General features: G+C 40.1%; 2 protein-coding genes across 3 annotated transcripts; both read right to left on the bottom strand.

Annotated features, from left to right (window-relative positions):
* Positions 1-732: 732 nt before the first annotated feature.
* LOC133974739 (cytotoxic granule associated RNA binding protein TIA1-like) lies at positions 733-9,567 on the bottom strand. Of its 2 annotated transcripts, none has more exons than XM_062412427.1 (12): positions 9,360-9,567; positions 7,143-7,239; positions 6,600-6,698; positions 5,239-5,293; positions 4,998-5,085; positions 4,375-4,450; positions 4,099-4,204; positions 3,442-3,540; positions 3,273-3,357; positions 3,017-3,155; positions 2,696-2,841; positions 733-2,279 (listed from the first exon to the last, which is right to left on the bottom strand). In XM_062412427.1, exons 1-12 carry the CDS (start codon positions 9,383-9,385, stop codon positions 2,141-2,143), a joined length of 1,155 nt encoding a protein of 384 aa, XP_062268411.1. In that variant the 5' UTR covers positions 9,386-9,567; the 3' UTR covers positions 733-2,140. The 2 variants fall into 2 exon arrangements, with proteins under 2 accessions (XP_062268411.1, XP_062268410.1); XM_062412426.1 differs by having other exon boundaries at positions 2,696-2,844; positions 9,360-9,566.
* A 1,097-nt stretch (positions 9,568-10,664) lies between these two features.
* On the bottom strand, positions 10,665-14,474 carry dtwd2 (DTW domain containing 2). Its single transcript, XM_062412428.1, has 6 exons — positions 14,240-14,474; positions 13,936-14,026; positions 12,932-13,026; positions 12,647-12,845; positions 12,188-12,316; positions 10,665-11,439 (listed from the first exon to the last, which is right to left on the bottom strand). The coding sequence occupies exons 1-6, from the start codon at positions 14,401-14,403 to the stop codon at positions 11,260-11,262; spliced, it is 858 nt and encodes a 285-aa protein (XP_062268412.1). The 5' UTR covers positions 14,404-14,474; the 3' UTR covers positions 10,665-11,259.
* Positions 14,475-23,545: the final 9,071 nt, after the last annotated feature.

Here is a 23,545-nt window from a genome sequence, read left to right as displayed (position 1 = left end):
TTTACGATTTAAACAGATTGCTTGATCTGCCCAGGCAAGGTGTCAGAAGAAATCATCCTGATATTGTGCATTTTCTTGAAAATCTGAAAGACCAAATCATGATAAAACTGCTCGTCCAGTTTATAAACCGCAGATTTAAATTAAAGTCAAGTTGCAGCTCTACACTAAAATCTGGAAATCAGATGCTTGTTAGGAGGCCTCCTAAGAGAGAAAAACACATGGAGTATAATGACACTTGGAGTTATGTGTCAACAGCCTGGTTGTATACATAAGATGCAAACAGTGTGAATGTGAGCTGTTTGAAGCATCAGCATTTTTAATGGGACAAAGCAAAAACACAAACCATGGGACTGAAGCATCAACAGAACTTCTTTCGCCGAACATATGTTGAAAACATTCTCAGGCTCCCGCCTTCTCTCTGGAGTTTTTTGGTTAAATTAAAAGTAACTCACTGATAAGGCAAAAAAACGGATGTTCCTACTATATTAAAAATAACGGCGGCCTCAGTGAAAAACAATCTGATCCTTGTGAGGTTGTTTCTTAAACTACAAAACAATCGTTATTTAGGTTTAAAAATAGAATAACTTAAGTTATGCATCACTCGTCAGTCGGAAGGCAGTTCGCATTGCAGAGCAATGCAGCTTGTCCTCCAAGCTTATGGAAGAATCGAATGTTGCACTGTCTGTGACTGGACAGGGGCGCTACGGTCAAACAGCTGTTTCTGAAATCCACTTCCCCAACCAGAAGCAAGCACGCTTCCTTTATTAACATGTTGTCTTTATACAGATTCAGTACAGTTGAACAGACTGTTTGGTTATTTACATAAAAACAGACTTCCAAATGAAATTACAAAAGAAGGTGGAATGCAAAAACATAAAAAAAAAACTAGTATTTCAAATTTTGCGAAAAGATAACCTTAAGAATTTGTGCAATAGTTGTCTGCCTAAAGTAAGGTAAGAGTGGCAGTAGTCCCTGCAATTGGTTTTATTTTAGATATTGAAAATCTAATTTTAAAAAATAAGGTTGACAGTTGACAGCCACTTTGTGTTTTATAAACAAACATAAAGGTTTCACATGTCACATGGTGTCACTGCAACGATTCTTTATAAGACAGTCCTGAAATGAAACAACAAAAAAGGCAAAAGCTCTTTATACAATGTCATCGTTTTTAAAGTTGCTCAAAAGAAAAAAAAACGGGAAGAAAATGACACATTTTTCAATTATATCTGGAGCAAAAAAAGGAGGCGTAGTCCTTTTTTGTCTCAGGGGAGAGAAGAACTGGACGTTGTCTTGTGTGTAAAAGCATCAGTTCATGCACACACACGTAAGCACACACACGTTTCGTATCCTCAGACCGGACGCTCAGCCTGTTCAGTCCATTCGGGAGATGAAGTGAAGGAGTGCTGAAAATGTGACTCGTCTTTCTTTGTTTTGGTGGTATCCGCTTTCCCTCAACCGGCCTTTATCTACTCAGTGATTCCCTACATTTCACAGAATGACTTAACAACACCCTGAGAACTTGCTTGGCTTCATGTTTCATGTCAGTAACGGGTGGACAGACCAGACAGAACAGTGGGAGCGAGATGTTCCAATCGAGCAAAAAATAACAACAAACACCCCTTAGTCGACACTCATCTTGTGGTTGCGTTGCATTATAATGGACTATTTGAGTATTTTCTGTGGCAAAGTTTCTCGACTCTCCTCCCTGTATGATTGTTAAACACTGGTATAAAATCTGCCCTTGCTCTTTGGCTCTGAGGGGCTGAAACAAACAAAACCTGCTGTTTGACTAAAGACTATTTAAACTGAACTGTGACAGAAATATCTTCATAATTTATCATTTTCATTTGGCCGCTAATCTGCAGTCATTATGAAAACGCACCAAATCATAAAATGGGCCCAGGAATGCACAGTGCATTTGCATTAGCTGTGTGTGTTCTGGAGTGGAGAGATTTGATTACACTTGCAGATTTGGGCAGTGGGTGAGGTTATGAGCTGTAAGGCTGATAAAATGGCGCACCAGCCTGCCTAACGGAGAATAATTTCTTGTGGTAACAGAGAGAGCACATCTAATGCACTTCTTCCCCAGCAGAGTATCATCCTTTGTGACCTCAGAGGCTTAGAGAGGGGACTACTGTGATCAGTGGGTGTGGTAGCCAGCAGCGCTCATGCCGGCCTGGTTGGTTAGCATCGTTCCGTTGACTCCCTGTCCCGGCTCTACCATGCTGCCGTTGCTCACGGCGCCCACTCCTGTCCATCCGGCACCAGCATGTAAATGACTGTAAGAGCAGAGAGAAACAAAACAGTTAGACAAATAAAGTCAAGTAAACCAGTTTTAAATAAGCACGACATAGTCAGATTGCTGCACGGTCGACACCACAGGGCTTGCTGTCTTGTGATTCCAAGTCTTGTACACACTGAGTACAAACTGTAGCTGTATTCCCCATTTTCGTATTAATTATTTATGATTAAAACTAATCAGACAGCCAAATCAACACTGCTGGAAGACCCGAGGCAGAGCAGTGAGTCAGTTATGTGCATTCAGAGAGGAAGTACGGACATGTAGCTATGAGATAAGCCGATTTGAGAAGAGCAAAATAAAAATAGATATGTTTGCATGCAGAACACCAATATTTGCAAAAGATCATCTTTGCCTGTGGACTTCTTCTTCTCCAGGCTCCACTCTGTTACTCACTTGTAGCCCTGCTGATCCCAGGTCTGTCCATAAACTCCGTAGCTCGGCACCTGCCATCCATTGGGCACATATTGACCAATCTGCTGCGTGTTACTGTACCACTGACCCCACTGGCTGTAGGGCTGCGCCGCAAAGCTCACCGTGTTCTGCTGACATAGAGAATGATATTTTAGGTGGCGGAGTATCAAATGACAGCAGCTTCATACAGCAGCCATGTCAGGATCTCACAGTCACTACAGCAGTTCACCAGTAGGAGGTTAATTGAATGTTAGAATTTCAGGGTGATGATTAAAAGATGTTGGGGGTGATCCTTGTTCATACCTGTGGCATATGAACCTGCTGAATGGGGCTAACCATGTCTGTTGTTTCTTTGCCCCAGTAACACTTAACAACATAGCCCTCTATGGACGTGCCATTGACCGAGACAATGGCATGAGCTGCTGCTTCATGGGAGTTGAACCTGCACGCAGAGGAGATCATAAAAATCAGATTGCTCCATATCAAGTCATTCCATCGAGATATTAGGTTAATGTATTTATAGTATCATGTAAGCAGATAAATCAGAGAGTGATCTCACCTAACAAATGAGTAGCCTTTGTCTGGGAAAACACGGATTTCCATTATTTGGCCGAAGGGTGAGAAGGTCTGTCTCATAATTTGCTCTATGAACAAAGAAAAAGTGGTTATTATTTCATTTGTTTCTCAACCTGCAGCTTGATCTCATGGACAAACAAGCTGTGACTCACCCGTGAGGCCTGTGGTGACTCCTCCACAGTAGACGGTGCAGTTGCTGGGGCTGGACTGGCTCACCACCTCATCAAAGGATAGCTGCTTGGTACTGGTTGCTAAAGAGAAGAGAGATCAACTTAGATTTGATCTTACGTGTGAATAAGACCTTTTACAACACATTCATGGTGAATTGTTACCGGTTTCAACTTAAAACTAGCCAAAGAATGTTAAATAGAATCAACATAAATCAGTAGGAATATAAAGGCCTGGAGTGCACGACAGAGTGCATGAGATTGATATTTATATCTTATTTTTATTCCTTTTTGGACCTGACTGACAAATGTTTTTCCAGTTTTTGTTCTGAACTGTTTGGTCATTTTACAGACACATTTTATTTACGTTGTTGTAAACATTGATATAATAAAACTCAAACAGTTTAGCTATTTAATGTATTCATCACCACAAACTATAATAAAATTTAACTGATCACTTGATATCCAGTAATAAATGCGTATCCTTGGGGACACATGATTATCTGATGAACTACTTCCGTCTAAAGTGATGAAACAGATCTGCTGCTGGATCGACATCTCACGAGTACATTCCTTAAGTGTGCGCGTGCCCACTGTGCACCAATTTAAGTCCACTGGTCAATCTAATTACTGAGGACTTACTTTCATTTGGAGTTTTAGGAGCAGGCTTCCTTGTGGCCCAGTTGGTCCTGATCTGCCGGCCTCCCAGCCACTGACCTCCCATCTGCTGTATGGCATTCTCTGCATCCTGATTGTACAGAGGAGGAAAACACACAGAACAAACACTTGGGTCACGGACACCAAATGCAAAACATTTGACTGTGAACCCTGGCTCCGACTAAGTCAATAAACAGAACCTGTTTATCGAGCTAATGATTTCTGAGTCCTCTATCACAAAGGCACTACTGACACACTTACCCATTTGTTGAAGAAGGACACAAAGCCATAGCCTTTAGATTTACCTGTGGCCATGTCTTTCACCACTCGACAATCCCTGTGGACATATATAAACACTCTGTAAATCAAAAAAAATACTTAAATAGAGTGATTAAGTTGTGATATTAACCGAGTACCAGAATAATGTTATATCATATCTTTTGTTGTTTAACTTATCTATGGTGGGGATTTGGGCTGAATTGACAATGATTTAAGGTTTAAATATAAAAATAAAATTATATTCAAAATCCAGATATCAGTCTCAAAACAAATCCAATCAAAAATACCAAATTCAAGGAAGAATTTTGTTTACAAATAATCATTCAGTCTATTAAAATCCTGTGCCATAGAGCTCTACTGTTAAAACACAAGTAAACTACTGTTGCACTGGGTGACATATTTTAGGTCTTCATGCGTTTTGAATAATCTATCTGATCTTAATATATATCATGAGAAGTCCAATCAAAATGACATGACTGAATGAAAAGTAAAAAAGTGACTTCCGTTTTAACATTTTTTAGTTAGAAACCAATAGTTTTGGGGGCTGACAGCCACAGCTCCGAGGACAGAATTGTACAGACCTATAATTATGAGAATACACTTACGATATTTTCCCAAAAGGAGCAAAAGCTGCTTTTATGTCATCTGTGGTAATTTCAGGACTAAGATCCCCAACAAAGACATGGAAGTGACCTAAAAGAAAGATTCAAATTGTACTTCATGCGGTCATTCATACCAATATGGGTTCATTGCGTTCAATTAATAATAAGAAAATTTGCCAACTGACAGGTAAGAAACAAGGCAACATTGTGGTCTTGTTTCTTAATATTTAGTTGTGCAACTTACTGCTTGTGTCTTTCTTTTGACTTGTTGGTGTTGTGGCCCAGTTGACCTTGACCTCCTGTAAGAGACAGATGTGGAGAACGGGGAAGAGGAAAACGGTGAGGCGTAAAATACACTTGCAGAGGAGAGGAAGGTGCTTTTTTTTCTGTGATTAGAGGATTTGTCACACCACTTTTACTTAGGTCATATTTTGTGATTGAGAACTTTTTATTAAATAAGGTGGTGGGGTCTCTGTATGTCACACTTGGGTTCTTAAAACCACCTCTAAAAATTGACCATTATCTAATTTTACATACCTTTGCATTAATTAATAAAACAATCAAATACAGTGGAGAATATCAATGGGATTTAAAGATTTCACCTTCATAATCAGGAACATTGCACTCTCAGTCTAGAACAAATTTGGAGCAAAACTGAAGGAAGTAAGGTCCAAATAACAAGGGACTTACAAACAAGTGATTTTTACGAACTTGTTATACTCCTCAAATGGTCCTTCAATACCTGTTGAGGATAGAATATTTTCAACTGAATGTATTTTTCTTGAAGTTGCTCTTATGTGGATTCTATGTGGAAATAACTTTGCAAAAAGAACACACAGCAGTAAAGATGTAGGGGGAGAGAAGAGCATCAAGTAAAGTAGATCAGAGAATCTAACATGTAGAATGATTACACAGCAGGGCCACGAATAATTAATTCATACACAGATTGGAAACGCACTCAAGGAAAAACCTCATTAAAAGAGACAGCATGAAGTGACAATTAAAAAAATTCCACATAGAACTGTGTGTTAATCTGTGTTAAGGCACAATGTAAATTACACTATGACTTTTATCAGTTAATGAGTAAGACCAGTTATGTTATTTGGAAAATTAACCTTTAAAGATTATTAGTGTTAAGCATGTGTTGAAACAAGATGCAACATGACTACACTCAGATATATTTCGGTTTCCTGCGCCGACTAATGTGAGGGAATACATAAAACAAGATAATAATTAATTACCGTGGTCAACAAATTTGTTTATAAGTTTAGGACAACAAGTTGCTGATTATTCTACCAAATGTTTTTATACCATAAAAATACAACCCGAAATCTCACATTGTTGTAAGTTTAGTTTTTATGTTTTCTGGACTCTTTACAGCATTAATATGGCAGAGATCAGTCGTGTTCCCACCCCAGTCTTTTCAGAGAGTGCACAGACAAATATTGCGCACATGGGAATAAAACAAATTAAGTGAAGTGGAAGAGGGAAATAACATGAGTGAGATAAGGTTTTATAAGATACAAGCTTTGCCAGTTGCTTCATTTCAACCCTGCCCATCAAGCCTTGCCCCCGTGGACTCACCCAGGAGATATGATAGCTTACCTTACCCAGTATTTTCCGACCATTCATTGCTGCAATTGTGGCAGTGGCATGTCTATGCTCATAGAACTCCACAAAGCAGTACGGATCATGACCTGCCGTCTGGAGTGTACAGGAAACACAAAGTAAGTCAGTGTGGCTTCTGTGCAATTCTTAGGAAACATAATGACCTCATTTGGCATTAAAATGGTGGGAAGTAAAGCTGGCTGGAACTGGTCATATCAGAGGGATCATTAGCTCAGCAAAAAACACTTAATGACAGTAAAAATAGATTAGGATGGTCCCTGCACCCCACTCAATAACTAAAGCATCAAACTAAATCTTAGTTCATGTTACATGTTAGAAATGAATAGAGGCTAATATACACTTATCAGTCAAGCACCTAATATCAAAAGGCAACAGTTGTGGATCAACAGGATGAAAAATAAAAGATGCAAAGGCAGATTTTAAGGACAGGAAGTCAGGCGCCTCTCATTGATTTCTTAGAAGCAACAATGTTTTTACTAGTATTTTCAAAAGTTAGAAAAAGATGACAACTGAACTCACATCTACAATCATTTTACAGCTCTTGCAGGGTCCAATTTGGCCAAACAACTCCAAGATGAGGGCCTCTGTCACGTCCCGGGACAGATTCCCCACATACCTAAACAGGACAGAAACACACAACATTAATTGCTTAGCAAGCTGCTGTTTCAAAATCCATGTAAATGAAGACTCTGTGAACAAGTTCTGTTACTAATATTAGTGATGGAAGAAGAATTTAGCTCTTAAACTTCATAAACATGTCACAATCCAAAAATACTTAACTTATATATAGTCTTTCAAATAAGATTTATTCATGTTTTTTTTGTCACATAGTGACTGTAAACTTAAATGGCTGCAGCCATTTTCATAACATATACAAAACAATATATGAGGTCCACAACGATTCTGAGAAAACGTTTTTTGTGCCGCATTCAATACACAAAATGATTAGATGATTACGCAATCCAATTGTTTGCAGATTAAACAATAATGACCAAAGGCTAACTCTACGATAATATGTTTTAGTTTTACAGCAGCGTTTCAAAACGAAACCAATCTCTCTCAAGATGGGAAGAAGTAGTAGCAGTGTTTCAATTCTCTGTTTTAGGGGTTAAGAAACTCTGGAGCAGTGCGGATGCCAGGCCAACACGTAGCGGAAGTTACCTGGTTTTACACTAAAATGTACTAGTGTATATGAAGCCACAAGCGGCAGCCCTAAAACTAAAAAAGCATTTTTGCAACCCATATTTACACAAACGGCTCCTCTTCTATTGTCTCCCTATAATTTCACTTACGGCTGCCACTGTCCTTGAGTATTGCTAAAATGGACCAAAACTGTTTTGTCAAAAGAGAAGAGGCTACACTCCAAATACAATCCCAAACAATCCTACATGTCTGTTACTCTGTATAAAAAAAAAAGGGAAGTCTAATAATCAGCATCAACATTCATAAATAATTTTCCTGAGAAATTTCATGGGGAACTGCTACTTCTTTAACTAGAGCTCCATCAACATTTAATGGGTTATTTCCTGGCCAATTCCCCATCCCTCCCTTAAGTGGTGTAAATTGGTTCAGTACGATTGAAACAAATCAGAAAATGTATCCTTTTATTTTGTTAAGCTAACGGTTTCCCATTGTGTTATAGTGTTGATTATTTTTAGCTCAAATTTGACAAATTAGATGTTTCTAGTTTCCCAAATGGGATGATAGGTATTTTTCCGGTGTCATACACGATAGTGAACAACTGTAGATGCTTGACTATTGAAAACAAGACATTTGAGTGTCACTTTGTTCTGAGGGTTCATTGAGGATAAATACTTATATCAATAACAATATTGATAGCTTTTGAGAAACGTGTATGTGTAAATGCCAACATCACATTCAATCAAACAAAGAAACACATACGATCACTGAGCAATATGCAACAAATACAGCCATTATGGGTATTTTTTTATCCACACGTAAATGTCTCAAGGCTTTTTGCAGGAAGTGATTCTGAATTCAATAACCATCTCTTCGACTTAATATAGTGAGCAGCCGAGGACAAGTATTATTTAAATACACAGCTACTGACCTTGCTTTACCTCACTGCTGGATTTAAATAGACTTAGCTTGCTTTTGAGGCGGTAAATAATATCAGACCAAAACAATAACATCTGCAGCATTCGCCTTTGTTGACATTTAGCCACGTAGCTTGTAGGAGAATGACCCATACACATAGATTCCTAGGCCTCGGCCACAACATGTATACAGACAAAGTAAAGCAGAGGCTGATACACCAAACTCCATTGAAAAAGATGGTAGTTTAATGATCTGCCCATCGTCAGTCTCTGCCGAATTAATCATATGCGTAAATAAGCGAAATGTATCAGACGCAAAACACACCAAACACTAATTACAAATCACAATTCCTCTTTGATTCGGGTTTCTTGATGCATCCGTGTGAATGGACGGATTTGAGAGATTTGTTTTTTTTTCTTGAATTCGCTAGCTGGTTAGCACGCAAACCTGCCTATGTGATAAATGTGCAGTGGTGAGATCAATACACTGTTTTAATTCAATAATGTGTTCATTTGAAAGCACGTGCGGGGGCAATGTGCCCTTGCAGAAGAAAAACAGCGTGTAGAGAATTGAGTTCGTTTTGAGGAGACAAGCCACCGCTGCCTGTTACGTGACGAATACAAGTGGTTAGCCTGTTAGCTAGCTAGCTGGCGGTACCGCAGACACACGCACACTTACAGGGTCTTGGGCTGGTCATCGTCCATTCTGTCACACTTGCTGGCCGAGAACAAGTCGCAACCCTGAGTGTAAATCCACGACTGTCGCGGGCAGCGGCCTGTGACACCGTCCGGTGAGTTTAATGCGCAGTAGAACTGATTTAGCGCCGCTGTTGTCTCCTCAGTGAACAATGGGGGGAGCCGACAAAGATGGCGGAGGGACCGGGCCTACATGAGACGCGCATGCGCAGTAGTTCATCGAAGGCAACTTCTGGGCACCAGAGATATCTCAAGTAAACATTACATTACAAGTACTTGTACTTTGTTACTGCCGGAATGGATTTTTACATTTAACAAATATATACACATTCACACTGAATTTACTTTCTTATTTGAAATAGCAGGCACAGATTTTATTCAAGTGCTTTCTAATATTACTGACTAATTGCACAGTGTCCACAGAAACACACATTTACTGAAGAACAATAAGCTTGGTTTTAGTTACATTTTTCTCACTTAAGTTTGATAATTTGTATATATTACTGATTGATAAAATAAGACTGGATGGATTACTGAATAGGCTTAACAGGCACAGGCCTTATTTCTATCGGCACCTGTAACAGTCTCAATGCCTTATTTTATCTAAACCTATAATGATACACCAGAAATGAATTGTTGATGATTCATCAGATTCTGTGAGGGCAACCCTTAGCCACATAACAAAGTACTCACTAGTGGCAAATCAAGCACAGTACACATTGTAAGTAATATTTGTTTAAATTTAAAGTTTGGTACATTGCAATTATTTGCAACCTTTAGTTAGCAGTTACTTCGCAGATTCTGAGTAATACTGATAAATTAATTTATGATGCATTACTATAGCTTTGGATAGGTTACTGAATAGGACCATTAGGTACAGGCCCACAGCACCAAGAGGTCAGAAATCATCATCTGCCAAATTTTAAGAAACAGACACAAAGCAACTACCAAGAAATACTAGACTCCTGACTATCTGTCAGATAGACCCAGCTCGTTTGGCTGTGGACAGCCCTGTCAAAGCTGGTGATTAAAACACAGAAAGCGCTACAGGGCACTTTCATGTCTTCTCTAATGTTCACCCTGCACTCCTCAGATTTCTATAATAAGCATGCCACCTACAGAGGAGCACTTGATAACTCTGGTCGTGGGCTGTATTAGAGACTGATGGCAAACTTGGTGCTGTGGTGCGGTGGGAATCATCTGCTCCTAAATGTGGAGAAATGTGAAGACCTATTTAAAACCAGTGTGCAATTAAATAAGTACAAAAGTGTTATCAAAAACCAGTAGGTACGATATGGCTTTGATTTATTTATTATATCACAGTTCCGTACTTCCCAGCAGTATACAACAATATTTTTTAGGATAAAACGAATCAAACTTTTTACAATTGAATTGAATTCAATGCTTTTACTTTAAGACCTGCAAGTTCCCTATTACTGTTTATTTAACAGTTCTCTGAGCCAAATGTGGAGATCTTACATCCAATTTAATATTTCCACATTTGTTTCACTTTTTTCTCCTCACTGCGTCTTTGGTAGTTTCTGAATGAAATCAGCCCTTCCAGATTTGAGCACCTGCAGAACACAACTACCAAAATGTTTATAAAACATCATGTAAACTTGTTTTAAAACAATGAAAGTCCAGAAACCTGATTAATTGTCACTCTATGACAATTCAACAACAGCTTTGTCATCAATTAATTTCAAATTAATGACAAATACATAACTTACATTGACCTGCTTCCAACTAATTTTTTGTATTTATTTCCCATAAGTCCTGAGGTCACCATGCCTTTACCCTGACACTGCTGCACGTGGGTGAAACAGTCCTGTGCAGTATGTACAGAGAAGAGTCAAGGCTCTTTTCTCTGCTCAGTCCCACTTTCATCTGGGGCAGATGTTGTGATCGGTGACGAGTTTCTCCATTCTCTTAATCTTGCGTTTGTTCTTGGGCATAGGTTTGTCGTACATGCCGTTCTTCAGTAGATGCTCCTTGCTGTGATGAACCTGAGCACCGTGGTCCAGCTGGAAGGAGCACAGGGCTTTGAGGGGCCTCAATAGAACCTGGACATACAATTTGAAAAGGGAGAAGTAAATAAGAAATACAATTGTTAAAACATTTTTTCCAGTTACTTTTGATATGATATTAAAAACTAAACACTGGTGTTATAGCTCCAGAATATGCCTTATCAAAATAATCTACTGATGAAGTGTAAGCGGTTGAATTATTTTAAAATCATAGACAATAGGGTCAGCAACACATGTAATTGATTATCCATTTTGCGTTATAAAGTGGTAGTCGACACTTATGCCTGTTTCTTTCTGGAAGAGGACCATGTGATAAGAGCCTGATGAATCAGCTACGGTTAGGTCATGACTGAGAAGACCCAATCAGCAGTGGTGAATTCTTTCCAAACATCGCAGTTTTTACCAGGTGTATCTGTAGCAGAGTTGATGCGTTTTTAAAAAGAAAATGTAGTAGTGTAAATGTAGATTCTGATGTTGCACTGAAATGTATTTAATTGGAATGTGTTTTGACTCTTATCCCACATTACAAAATATTTTTGGCTTCACTGTCTATTTGACAACAGTGGAGGAGACACAGCAGGCTATGACTTGCTCTAAGGGTCCCGAGGCCAGGAGTCAAACCGAAAGGAGCCCCCCCCTTAACATTACACTACCTCGTTATATATTAAAGACCAGCTAAACTGACTCTGTAAGTTATTTTATATTCACTTTGCAATCTGTGGGACAAAAAGCTTGTAAAATCTATATTTTCAGACAATAAATCATAATTATTTCAACACATCACCTCTTGGATGGCGTCATTCTGCTCCAGGATAGACAGAGCGACAGCGGCACATTCCAGCGTGGACAGACAGATGTTAGATGGTTGTGTACGGATCACGTACTGACTGCACAAAGTCCTGTTGAGCTGCACCTGGTAAACCAAAGCAAAGGTCACCGCTTGATCTTCAGATATTAATTGAAAAAAACGTCTTTACATAACATTTGTGTTTGTCTTTTTTAGCAACAGCAAAGCCTGTCTCTGTTTCTGGAAAGATAACATGCCATCATAGAAAAATATCAACCAAAGGGGCACCAATATTGGGATCCTCGTTTAAAAAGGGGCTATTGGATAAAGGATCTTCTTTATAATCACTAAGATTTTGTGATTTAAGCTGATAAACAGATAAGAACGATTTAACACTTAAGCTCACGTGACAAATTTATAATTTTCTTCACCCCACATTGACACATTGATTCAAACCTGTTTGGGCAGGTGGAACAGGCTGTTTTTCAGGAACATGCTTTTAGCCTGGTTCCAGGTGCCATCGATGATGATGATGTTATGTTTTACAGCTCCTACTTCCTGGTATTTCACTAATTCCTCCAGGTTTTGAGAACTAGGGCCTGGGTACAAGATCAGCGTCCTGCTGTCCCGACACAATGCAGCAAGGTCTGGGTGCCTGAGGGGAAATTAGATTAAGAGAAAAACAGTGTTGCGTCATCAGGATATCCGCATTTTATATTAGAATAAAAAAAAACTCCTTACTTTTCCTCACTGAATCGCCTTCCTACTATGACATTGCATTTTCCTGGAGGCAAACAAGCAGCAAGTAGAGGCACTGTGCGAAGAACTCTGCTCTCCTGAAAGACACGTGGTTTGACAAGTTAATTAGAGCCACAAATGTAAAAACAAAGACATGATAACGATTGTCATCAGCTAGGATGTCTGTTTAGTATTTAATCGTAAAAAAGATTTGCATACAATAGAGTAAATAAAATGAAGTAAACACAACCCCTTCAGCAAACAAACATTACAATGAGCATTTCAACTAGTCAGTACTGAAACGGACTATGGACTAATTTCTGTACTTCTGAAAGGGTCTGTATTTGTAAAGAATGAGAACATTTAAATGAGTTTGTTAACACCCATTGGTTCACCAATAGGAGTAAACAAAAATTACTGAACAGTTTTCAATGAAACCTGGTGGACGGGCGAGCTGTGAGCCAGGAGAGAAAATGTTGGCATGGATCAAGACAAAGGGGCAGATTCTGGAAGTGTTTGTCACATTCTTTACCATTGTGAGATGTGTTCAATTGGACTGTTGGGCCATAGTGGTGGTATGTTTTCTACTGAGGGTAATTCTGGTTGATATTGAAATCAAATTTCAATGTTGCCGTTATATTCTCCACAATCAATTAATCAATAAATAAATAGAGAATTACTGTCAGTTGTATTGATGATTAAGACAACATTCGTATTGAACTTTAAATGTAATTTTGTAACATTTGTGTCGAGTCAACTTCATTAGAAATGATCTGCAGTAAACCTGGGACTTTGGTGATGTCATTACACTGTGGTGTAGTTACTTTCAATTAAATAAAGGGCCGGAAATCTTCCTCCATCACTGGAATTTTGAAGCTAATGTACTTCCATGAACCTTGCTGCTCTGGGTTTGCACCCTCATGGCTGATGCACTTATTGTAAGTAGTTAACGATATGATATGTAATGTATGAAGCATGCAGCCCCATTTTGACCTGTATGGACTCACCTCTGCGGGATGCTGCACTACGTACAGGCATGTGGAGACCTCCAGGGGTTGTGGTGGCAGAAAGGGGCAGAGACACACCTTCTGAGGGCGACTACATGGGAGGAAAGTTGAAGACGTGAAGCTGTGATATATCCGTTACTTCCCAGCCTATTCTCTGTTTCAGCTGATGTGCAGATGCTCTATAGCGACATGAACCTGTTCCCTCATCAAAGCATGCCACTGAGGAACGTTGTGTGGGACAATGTGTACAACCGACCATTAGGCTAGCTACATAGCATTAGCTTCGCTTTAATTCAGCTCTCACCGGCACCGTAAACACGTCGGTCTTCTCTCCTCGAGCTCAACCGGAAGGGTGGCCAGGTCTCTGAAAGCGTCGACGAGTCCGTCTTCCGACCAGGAGCTGTCACAGGTCCCTGGTCCATTCTCCTCGGCAGACACTGTGGAGCTTAGTCTGGGGGCATCTTCCATGGCGGAGTTAGCAATATGCTAACATAGCCAACTACTCAAACTCACCGGCTTTACGCCTTACCCACCGAGGTGGGTAAGGACCCGCCCATGTCCTGCAACTGATTGGCTTAGCTCAGATCTGCGGTTCTGTGATAGGTTTAGAGAGAACAGTGGTGATTGGTCAGTCAGAGTCATTTAAAGGGACAATCCATTGCAAACTTCCATCTTTCCAAATAAAAAAAGCGACATTAGTAGTATAGTATAAATACAGCATCTGTACAGTATTAGTACAGTATCGAAAATTTGATACATTTATTTTATCTCTGTGTCAACTTTTTGTGCCTCGATTGAAGGATTATATATAATATTGTAATAATTTCAGAGAGACAGACAGACAGACATATTTTGATATTGATCAAAATAAATCATAGTTAATAATAAAAGTAAAAATTAAACATTGTCTCCCTGATGAAATGTATATATTTCCCAGTATTCTCTTTTCTTATCACTGGGACACACACACACACACGGGTAAAACTGTTTTTCAATGGCATTTGAACCCAGCAGGGTAATATATTCCGATTGACAGGCCATATTCTATTTTTGTCAGAGTGTTTTGATATCAATATGGCAGATTATCCTTATCCTTTGCGCGGTAAAATCTCTGTGTTACTAAAAGCGGTTTTGCTTATGAACACAATTTTTAGAGCCCAAAGAGGATCCTCAGACCATCAATTAAGACCTTCATCCTCATTATGATCTTTATGACAGTTGTTACATGTTGCTTATCTGAACACATTTTCATATTAGATTAGATTTGCCTGCACAATTTTTCAGATGATCAGATAAAGATGAATTAAATCTCATCTCTGACCACACCCGTACTTTTTACAAACAAATTCCTTCTTTTATACTCTTAAATGGATCAGTGAATAAAGAACAGCACTAACTTCAATGTATTTGTAATTGACATGTCAATGGAGAGGAGCACAGATGAGGTTATGAACGGAGGAACTTCAGCTGCTCTGTCTTGAGTGAGATCCACCTGATGGTGGCGCTGCTGGATAAAAAGCAGAAAAAGCAGCACACTCTTGACTTGACTTGAGACTTGTATGTTGCAGAACATGTGGTCCACAGCTCCCTCTACAGGCTAAAGGTTCCTCAATACCTGTAGAATTAAAAAAAAAGGGGGGGGGGGGGAGTAGCAATAAAGTACATTTTTATATATTATGTGATGTATTTGTGGGAAAAAACATATTCATCCTCCTTTTCTCCCGTTTAAGAAGAATTGAGCCTTAAGTTGATCTGAGCTAATTGACCCGTTTCATTAGCAAAATAACTGAAGCTGAGGGTTGGTTTATTCTTTTTTTGAAATAGCATAAATACATAACACATCTGAACCTAAACCATTGTATTGTAACCACAATGGGAATAAAATGAGTGGAAAACACAACAGGTCCATAAACATCACCTACAGGCCCTGGTCCCAAAGGTGTGTTGAGTTAGAAAACAGTGTTGTGTACTCTATAAACATGAATTTACAACTGAAAAACAGACAAGATATGCAATAAGTCATATTAACAATAGCACTGAAACTTATCTCCTCCTCCTGATGTTATAACTTGAATAAATCTATAATCAATTTGTAATCTTATTCAGACCGATAACATGTTCTTACTGCATGCTGCAATGCCCCCATGTGGCCAGAAGAGTCAATGAATGAAGATAATAGGAGGTCAGGGGGACTGAATAGAGTAGTTTATGGTAAATTATCTGTCAAAGAAGTGTCACAGATGGGTGTTGCCTTGCTCACCACATTAACCCATCTGAAATCAAGCACCATTCACCCAGAACAGGGGGGAAATCCTTTGTCACTAAGATAATGAATTGTGTGTGCGTGTGTGTGTGTGTGTGTGTGTATGTGTGTGTGTGTGTGTGTGTGTGTGTGTTTCTGTCCTGGGATTTGTGGATACCAGAGAAACCTTTATTGACTTTGGTCCAGATAAGTCGATGAGACCCTCAAATGGGCCAAGACACGCCTCAGAGATGAAGGAAGAGTCCAGTTGACAGATATAACCTGGAACAAATGCTTACCGGTCACCTCTGGAGACTATTGGGTGCTCAGTGCAGGAGTGAGCTGGTTTTTCTGCTGGCTGACAAATAATTGACAAGCTGAAAATGAAGAGAGATGATAACCTGTTGCACCATTGTTTGTGATATAATAACCAAAGCAACGCCCGTCCTCCGAGTGTTTTCCCGCGGCCCCTGCAGAAAGCTGAATGTCCAAAAGAGGAACACAGGAGCGACATAGGGCTAATTGGAGCTCTACTTTGAGACAGAGATAGAGATAGAAAAACAGTGTAGAAGCACAATGCCTCTCGTCATCCAACAAACAAGCTCCAAGGCTGTGCTATTGTGTCAGGAGCCCCTGTAGACCACTATGTAAACATCCCCTCTGTACTCCATCTTGACTATATTCAGACCCCGAGCAGGAAGTGATTTCATATCCAACAACCACCTCAGTCTTCCTCTCAGGTGGTGAACGTTCCTGGCAGCAGACCTCCCAGATCGAAGAAGAGGGCGATGCGGAGCGGGCAGAACCGATTCTGGTTCTCATAGAAACTCCCTTAGTAACCCCCCAGTAAAAGTGAGGGGGTTGATGAGGTTTCTAACATGTAATGTAGGCGAAATAAAAAAAGAATACAAGAGCGTTCCATACACCCAGAAGACATAGACAAAGATGTCAAGAGAGTTTTTGGTGATACGGGCCAATGCTGATTTTGATGTGCTGTTAACAAAATCAAGTGATATCCACAGCTGAATGAATACGTTACATTAGGCCTCTGTCTGCACCACCCCTCACCTGAGCAATCCAAAAATATATGTTGTTTTGAGCATGTATGTTCATGTTAGAAAGTCAAACTTCGGAGACTCAATTCCATGTAAATTATCTGGAGTTCATGTCTGAATATATTGACCGGGGGGCATCGTCTTGGCCAAAGCCCATAGAAAATAAATATGAAGGTAATGTCATATGAATTATGAATGACAAATTACATGTAGGTTCATCATTGAAAATGACTTTTCAGAAGTATCTTAAAGCACAAACATGATATTGCCTCCCCTCTTCATACAGGTCATTCCAGAACCGTAGACCTCTGACCACAAAACGGTCCCCGCGGATCTTAAACCCAAACAGTCTGCAGGAACCTGTCTGAGAACTTCAGGCTGCACTTGGGTTGTTGATGAGAAGAAAGAAACTCTGGAGCCCGGCCATGACAAACTCTCAAACGTAATCAATAAAATCTTTAAATCAATCCTAACATAATGTGATGCTCGGAGCTGAGTAACATGATCTCTCTCTTTGTTTTCTGTTAGATGTCTATAGCAGCATCTGTTGTGTGGGTTGATTTATGAGGAAACAAAGGGATCATTCTCTAAGTTTGTACCTTTAAAACTCATCAGTTTTCTGGGGTAGAGAACATGCACCCTGTTTGCAACATTTTATGTTTACTTATTGTAGAAAATTTAAACCCTTAAGCATGGTTCAGTGATGTTGAGGCAGATATAGAGGTATGTAAAATATATGAAATCGGACAGAGCCAAGCCCCAACCTGCTCCTGTAGAAACAAAGTCTGGTTTATGTCTCCTCAGTTTATAAAAATGTAATAATCTAAATCTTTACAGTCTTTTTGGAACATTAACCTTACATCTGAAAAACAACATAATATCCACCGTGGACCTGTCAGATTGACCCAGTCAACTCCACTGGAGCATTAAGTTGAGCCAAGGAACCTGCAGGGAGCTGAGAGACGGACCAACAGGACTGACACGCTGTAAGGTTCAAGCTGCGTGGAGCAGAGCCAGAAAACGTTATCGTCCCGTATTAAAACATATACTCGGCCACATGTCACGGTTGGTAGGTGCTTAGTAATGAGAAAAGAGAGAATCAATGAGGGGTAGACATTGGGATGAAAGAGAAATATATAGAAGAATGCAAAAGGGTTTCATTCATTTAGGAGACATTATGGTCCAATAACTTTCTTTCACCGATTTGAACTTCTTTTAGCTTAATTCATAATTGCATGATGTTTTTTTTTAATTTTTGGCAATTTCTCAAGAAATAATCCAGAGATCTTTATGACAATAAGTTATTTATATTAAGGAAATTAACTTGTAAAGGTGAAATTGTGAGGAGATACTGTATATATTCAAGTTTTTTTTATAGATCTATATTGTATTTTTTACTTATTTATTACCTTTACTGAGAGCGTATTTCACTTTTCCTTTATCGCTGCTGTAACACAGTGTATATCTTACCTTACCTTATCCACATTATCTGCCCATCCTAAAATAGGCTTACAAGACAACATTATTTAGAAAATCCAACCAAAAAAGAAATAAAGAAACCCAGAGTAGCATCTTCAACTAGCTGTCCTCTACAGGATTTGTTTTAAATCTACCAGCTTTGAGGGTTTCTGATCTCCAATCAGACTGTGTGGAGGTGCTCTCCCAGTTCCCCTCTTCCTTTCTGAGTGAAAGTGAATAACTCTGTCATTCCCAGGTTGAGGATTCAAGCTCCAAATTGAGCCTAACGTTGGAGTGAGCTCATCAGTCCGGTACATTTACAAAAGCACTGAAGTTGAACAGTGGTGATCCTTTTTATTTTTAAACGCCTAAAAACATGACAAATCTGACTTGAAATCACTGGGCTGTAACCACAATGAAAGAAATATAAGGAAACATATAACAAGCCTTAATGCATACACAAAGCTAGTTTTTATAGTTACTTGTGTTTGACTTCTTTCAGTGATTCGTGAGTCACTAAACTTTACGAGCCAAACACAGACCACTGAGACAGCTGAGACAAAAAAAAGTTTTCACAGAGACAAACACACCTGTGATGACCTTCAAGGTTACTGGCCCTTCACTCATGTTTGCTTGTGTGTGTGTGTGTATGTGAGCCAGTGTCCTTCTGGTTTAGAAGCTAAATAAACACACAGTGAACTGGGGTCAGAGATTCTCCAAACAGGTGAAATCAGAGTGACTTGTTCCAATGTCGCGGATACAAAATTGAACGTTAAAACCCACAGTTCAGTCTCCTTGGTTATACTGTCATGAGTCACTGTGCTGTAAATGTGTCCACTATACAACTGAACCAAAGCAACGACTGGGTCAGAAACAGAAGTGAAACTTTCGGATTATCTATCGACCATCTGTGGCTCCCTGCTGCGAGAGGGTCCTGAGAACAACCTGCCGCAGGCGGACGAGTGAGGGATGAAATGAGGAAATCCAAAATAAATAAAAGGAGGGGAAAAAACAGCAGGTGGGGGGTGGGAGACAAACAAGCACAGGGCTAGTTTTACACCCACCTGCTCCGCTGACTGCTCTTCACCAGCTTCTGACCAGAGTTTGACGAACCTGTGATAGAAGAGACGGTTCTCTTTGTGGGCAGATTATGGAGAAATATTCAGGTCCCTTACTTGAAGCTATTTTAGGGAGTGTTTTTTAAACAATGGATGGCGTATGCATAATGTAGAAGGTTTTCGGTAATCATATCAAAGAATTATCAGCCGACACTGCAGTGTCCCTTAGCTCTATGGAGCTTTTTAACTCCTTTCATCTCATTGTTTTGGTTTTCCACCGACAAATATACTGTTTCCATCCCCTCACCATTGTGTTTCATGTGTGTCAATGTAGCCGGCAGCTCTTCTGAGAAAACCCCCCACTGTACACGACTATACCTCAATCTGAACGGCAAAAAGACTATTGGTGCTGCTGTTACTCTATGTTTGCTTACTAGAAACTTCCACAGACAATTATTTATAAAATTTATAGAAGTTAATAAGCTGCTGATTTGTGGCAAAACCATTGTATTGTAACCACAATGGGAAGAATAACATTTTAAGTTGGACAACTTAAAATGCAGAGGTTGCAATAAAATGTTTGAGAAATATAATGTTTAGGTAATAGCTTCCTAGAAATAATCCTGTTGTAAAGTTTGGTGAAGCATGTAAATAATAAGAATTTTATAAATGGATTTGGTTCAAAATTTCCAGCTGGACTTTTCCAGAGGATAAGCTTAAAAAGACCATGAAACCATGAAAAAAAGTATAATTACTGCTAACTATAAATAAGACTCTTATTAGAAGGTTGTTTATGTCAGTAATAATCCATTAATACGTCCCGAAAGAGAAGAGAATTTTCCTACCACCCGTTCAAGTGGAGTAACAGTCTCGAAAAGATAAGTAGGCTTCACACACACACACACACACACACACACACACACACACACACACACACACACACACACACACACACACACACACACACACAAATATCACTTTCCCTCTAAAGGCTGTGAAGTGACACTGAGGGATTGAATGGATGGTACCACAGGCTCAGCTGAGAGATAAGAGGTAACAGCCTGAAGTTTCTTGACGGAGATGGAGAGCCTGAGGTCGCTGAAGCCAATGGTAACCTTCATAACGCTGGGAATCCTTTTCATTCACTACCCCTCCTTTACTCTTTGACCCCCCCACCCCAACCCCTTCATGGATTACACACACAAAACACAGGCACACACACAAACAGAGATAACGGGTAGAGAGAAGGAGTCACAAGCTTTGGTTGGTCTGTGAAAGTGCAGACAGCCAATGGAGCAGGACACTGATAAGAGCTGCTCGTGAAGTTGGTGATCAATGACCACACACACCATCTGTACAAGTGTGTGACTGGATGTTTGTGCTCCTGTTAAATCTCACTGCACTGATTAACTGCCACACACAGACACATACACACCCACACACACACCATGTTGTCCAAACAGATACAGACTGCACTAAAACCAATATATTGATTTATTTATTTGATTCGACCAAAGAAGATTGTGTTTTCGTTTGCAGGATTACACAAAAACTGCTGGGCATGACCAAAGGAAAGACCAACTACATTTTGCGGTTTAAAAACGTAGATTTTTGTGTTTTTACAACATTCTTGTTGATTTCTCAGAGAATAATTCATGTGATCCTGATGAAAATATTCAAGAGAACTGATATTTATGAGTGTAGGCAATTTGGTGCAGATCCAAATAAAAATCTAGATCTAGTGATTTTAAATCACTAGACCACGATTTCCACTATTTATACTTTTGCAACTTCAGCACAATCTAAGCTTTCTATAGTTATCTTTATGCACCTCAGCCTCACCAAAAACCCTTCTGTGGCCTATAATCTAATCCAGGCATTATCACATGGGGGTTCTTGGGTGTCAGGTCCTGGTTTTTGTATGTCCACTGTTCACTCTCACATCACATCTATGAGTTGCTTGCAGTCTAAAAATGATGGACATGTCCAGACAGTAGCCTACTATTTATACATTTCCTTCCCCGGAAGGACATATAATCTCCCGACCATATGATTATTGTTAGAGCCATAACTTTGTTAATGTATACGCAAACTAAATCTGGCACTGGCCGGGACGTAAGGCAACAGAAGTGATTTGTCTAAGCATTAGTACAAAGTTGTAGTTTTGTTCAGAGGATGCAGAGTCGTGAGCTGAGCAGCCGCTCCCTGACGGCGACATTCAGAATGACGTTAGGCCCCTTCGTGCCCCGTTGTCTCCGATGGCGCTTTTTCCTGTGAGATGTGGTTCAGCCTGATAAATCCCTGAGCACAGACTGACAGGCTCTCTGGGAAGACGGATGAGCCTGCGGAAACTTGTTAAAAAAGAGGGGGGGGGGGGACTCTCACTGCACTGCTCTGGGTGTGGAAGCAGTAGGTGATAGTCACACCGGGGGTCATCGTCTTGGCCTTTAAGTCTCCCCAGCAGCGCAGAGAGCCCAGCACGTAGTCATAAAGTATAGCTTCTTAGAGGGGAAACTTGAACTCACACATGTATTAGCGTGTGTGTGTGCTCGTGTGCAGGCATGATTGAAGCGTGGGGTTTTCCCTCTATATGGGATGTCAGCACTTCATTATGTTTTTCACCGAGAGGTTGTGCTTCTTGGGAGATGTGTTTTTCAGTGTATACATTACATTCTGGGAATCGGTGCAGATGGTGCCAGCGACAGAGCCCCGAGAGAATGATGAAGAGGTGGAGGGACAGAAACATCTTCATCCACGGAGCAGCAAACCCGGGCATCAGGCTTGTTTGGTGTCCTTGAATGAAACTCATTCCTGACCCAGGATTTAGTTATACTACTGCAGTGCCCGTTCAAAACCTGCCTGTTGGAACGTCCGGTTCTCTTGTCCTGCGTTAATGCTCCGGAGCTACTTCAGATTTAATCCTCGTCATTAGTGAGTCCTCCTCAACCAGTTCTACAACGTACTGTCACTTTTTATTGTTTGCGTGCTGGCAATGGGTGCAGGGCCTTTTATAAACATCGTTGAGTGAAGACAGAAAACTTTGTGTTCCTCCTACCTTGTGACTCAAGCATTTCACTGCCAGCGACTGCTTAATGTTATTGTTGTGCATTTGATTTAAAAAATCTTGAATCTTGAATCTTATTTACCTGGTCAACTGTTTATTCGTATTTTATTATGTTTAAACTTACCACATGTCCAAATCGCACCCAATTCGGCCGGGCACCTCCCTGGACCAGTAATGACACACACACACACAAAGTGTATGGGTGATTGTGGAGGGCTTTTCACAGTCAAACACAGGTTTTTTGGAATGAGAAGGTAGATTTGAAAATACAGTGACAGCAGGTTTGAGCAGCGTGTCCGTGCTCCTCCTGCAGTGAAATATGGACAGTGTTTTTTTTCCACTTTCTATGAGGCCTTTACTCTACACATTACACTCACAATCATATGTGCAACATGTATTCAAGCAGAAAACAGCCCGTTTTACACCTTTTCACTGTTATGAGAAGAGCTTCAGACCACCAGGCTATGTTACTGCCCAAACAGACCGCCCTCATACACCCAACTGTATATCTAATTCCACTCCTGTTGCACAACATGGACTCGTACACATTTTATCCCTCCTGTTCATCTCCCATCCTATCAGCTTGCGTTGTGACTCATGTATTATTGTAGCGTTAACGTAGGGAAGCACCCGTTGACCGGAAGATCTGCTTCTGGAGATTGAGCCAGTAACTAAACGACACTTCCTGTCTCCCACTCCCCAATCCCCCCCTTCGAATGTTGCCTTACACAAC

This window comes from Platichthys flesus, chromosome 19 (assembly GCF_949316205.1).
Source record: "Platichthys flesus chromosome 19, fPlaFle2.1, whole genome shotgun sequence".
In the NCBI taxonomy this organism is placed as follows: Eukaryota; Metazoa; Chordata; class Actinopteri; order Pleuronectiformes; family Pleuronectidae; genus Platichthys; species Platichthys flesus.
This window is presented reverse-complemented; position numbering and strand designations above follow the sequence as displayed.

Bases quoted from the DNA above. Each gene is read 5' to 3' on its own strand.
- dtwd2 (XM_062412428.1), bottom strand. From the start codon at position 14,403: ATGGAAGATGCCCCCAGACTAAGCTCCACAGTGTCTGCCGAGGAGAAT. The intron at 14,027-14,239 runs GTGAGAGCTGAA...CCTCCCATGTAG, and splicing joins CCGACGTGTTTACGGTGCCG to TCGCCCTCAGAAGGTGTGTC. The intron at 13,027-13,935 runs GTGAGTCCATAC...CGTGTCTTTCAG, and splicing joins TAGTGCAGCATCCCGCAGAG to GAGAGCAGAGTTCTTCGCAC.
- LOC133974739 (XM_062412426.1), bottom strand. From the start codon at position 9,385: ATGGACGATGACCAGCCCAAGACCCT. The intron at 5,086-5,238 runs GTAAGTTGCACA...TCTTTCTTTTAG, and splicing joins TCAAAAGAAAGACACAAGCA to GTCACTTCCATGTCTTTGTT. The intron at 2,845-3,016 runs GTATGAACAAGG...TCTCTATGTCAG, and splicing joins AGCAGGTTCATATGCCACAG to CAGAACACGGTGAGCTTTGC.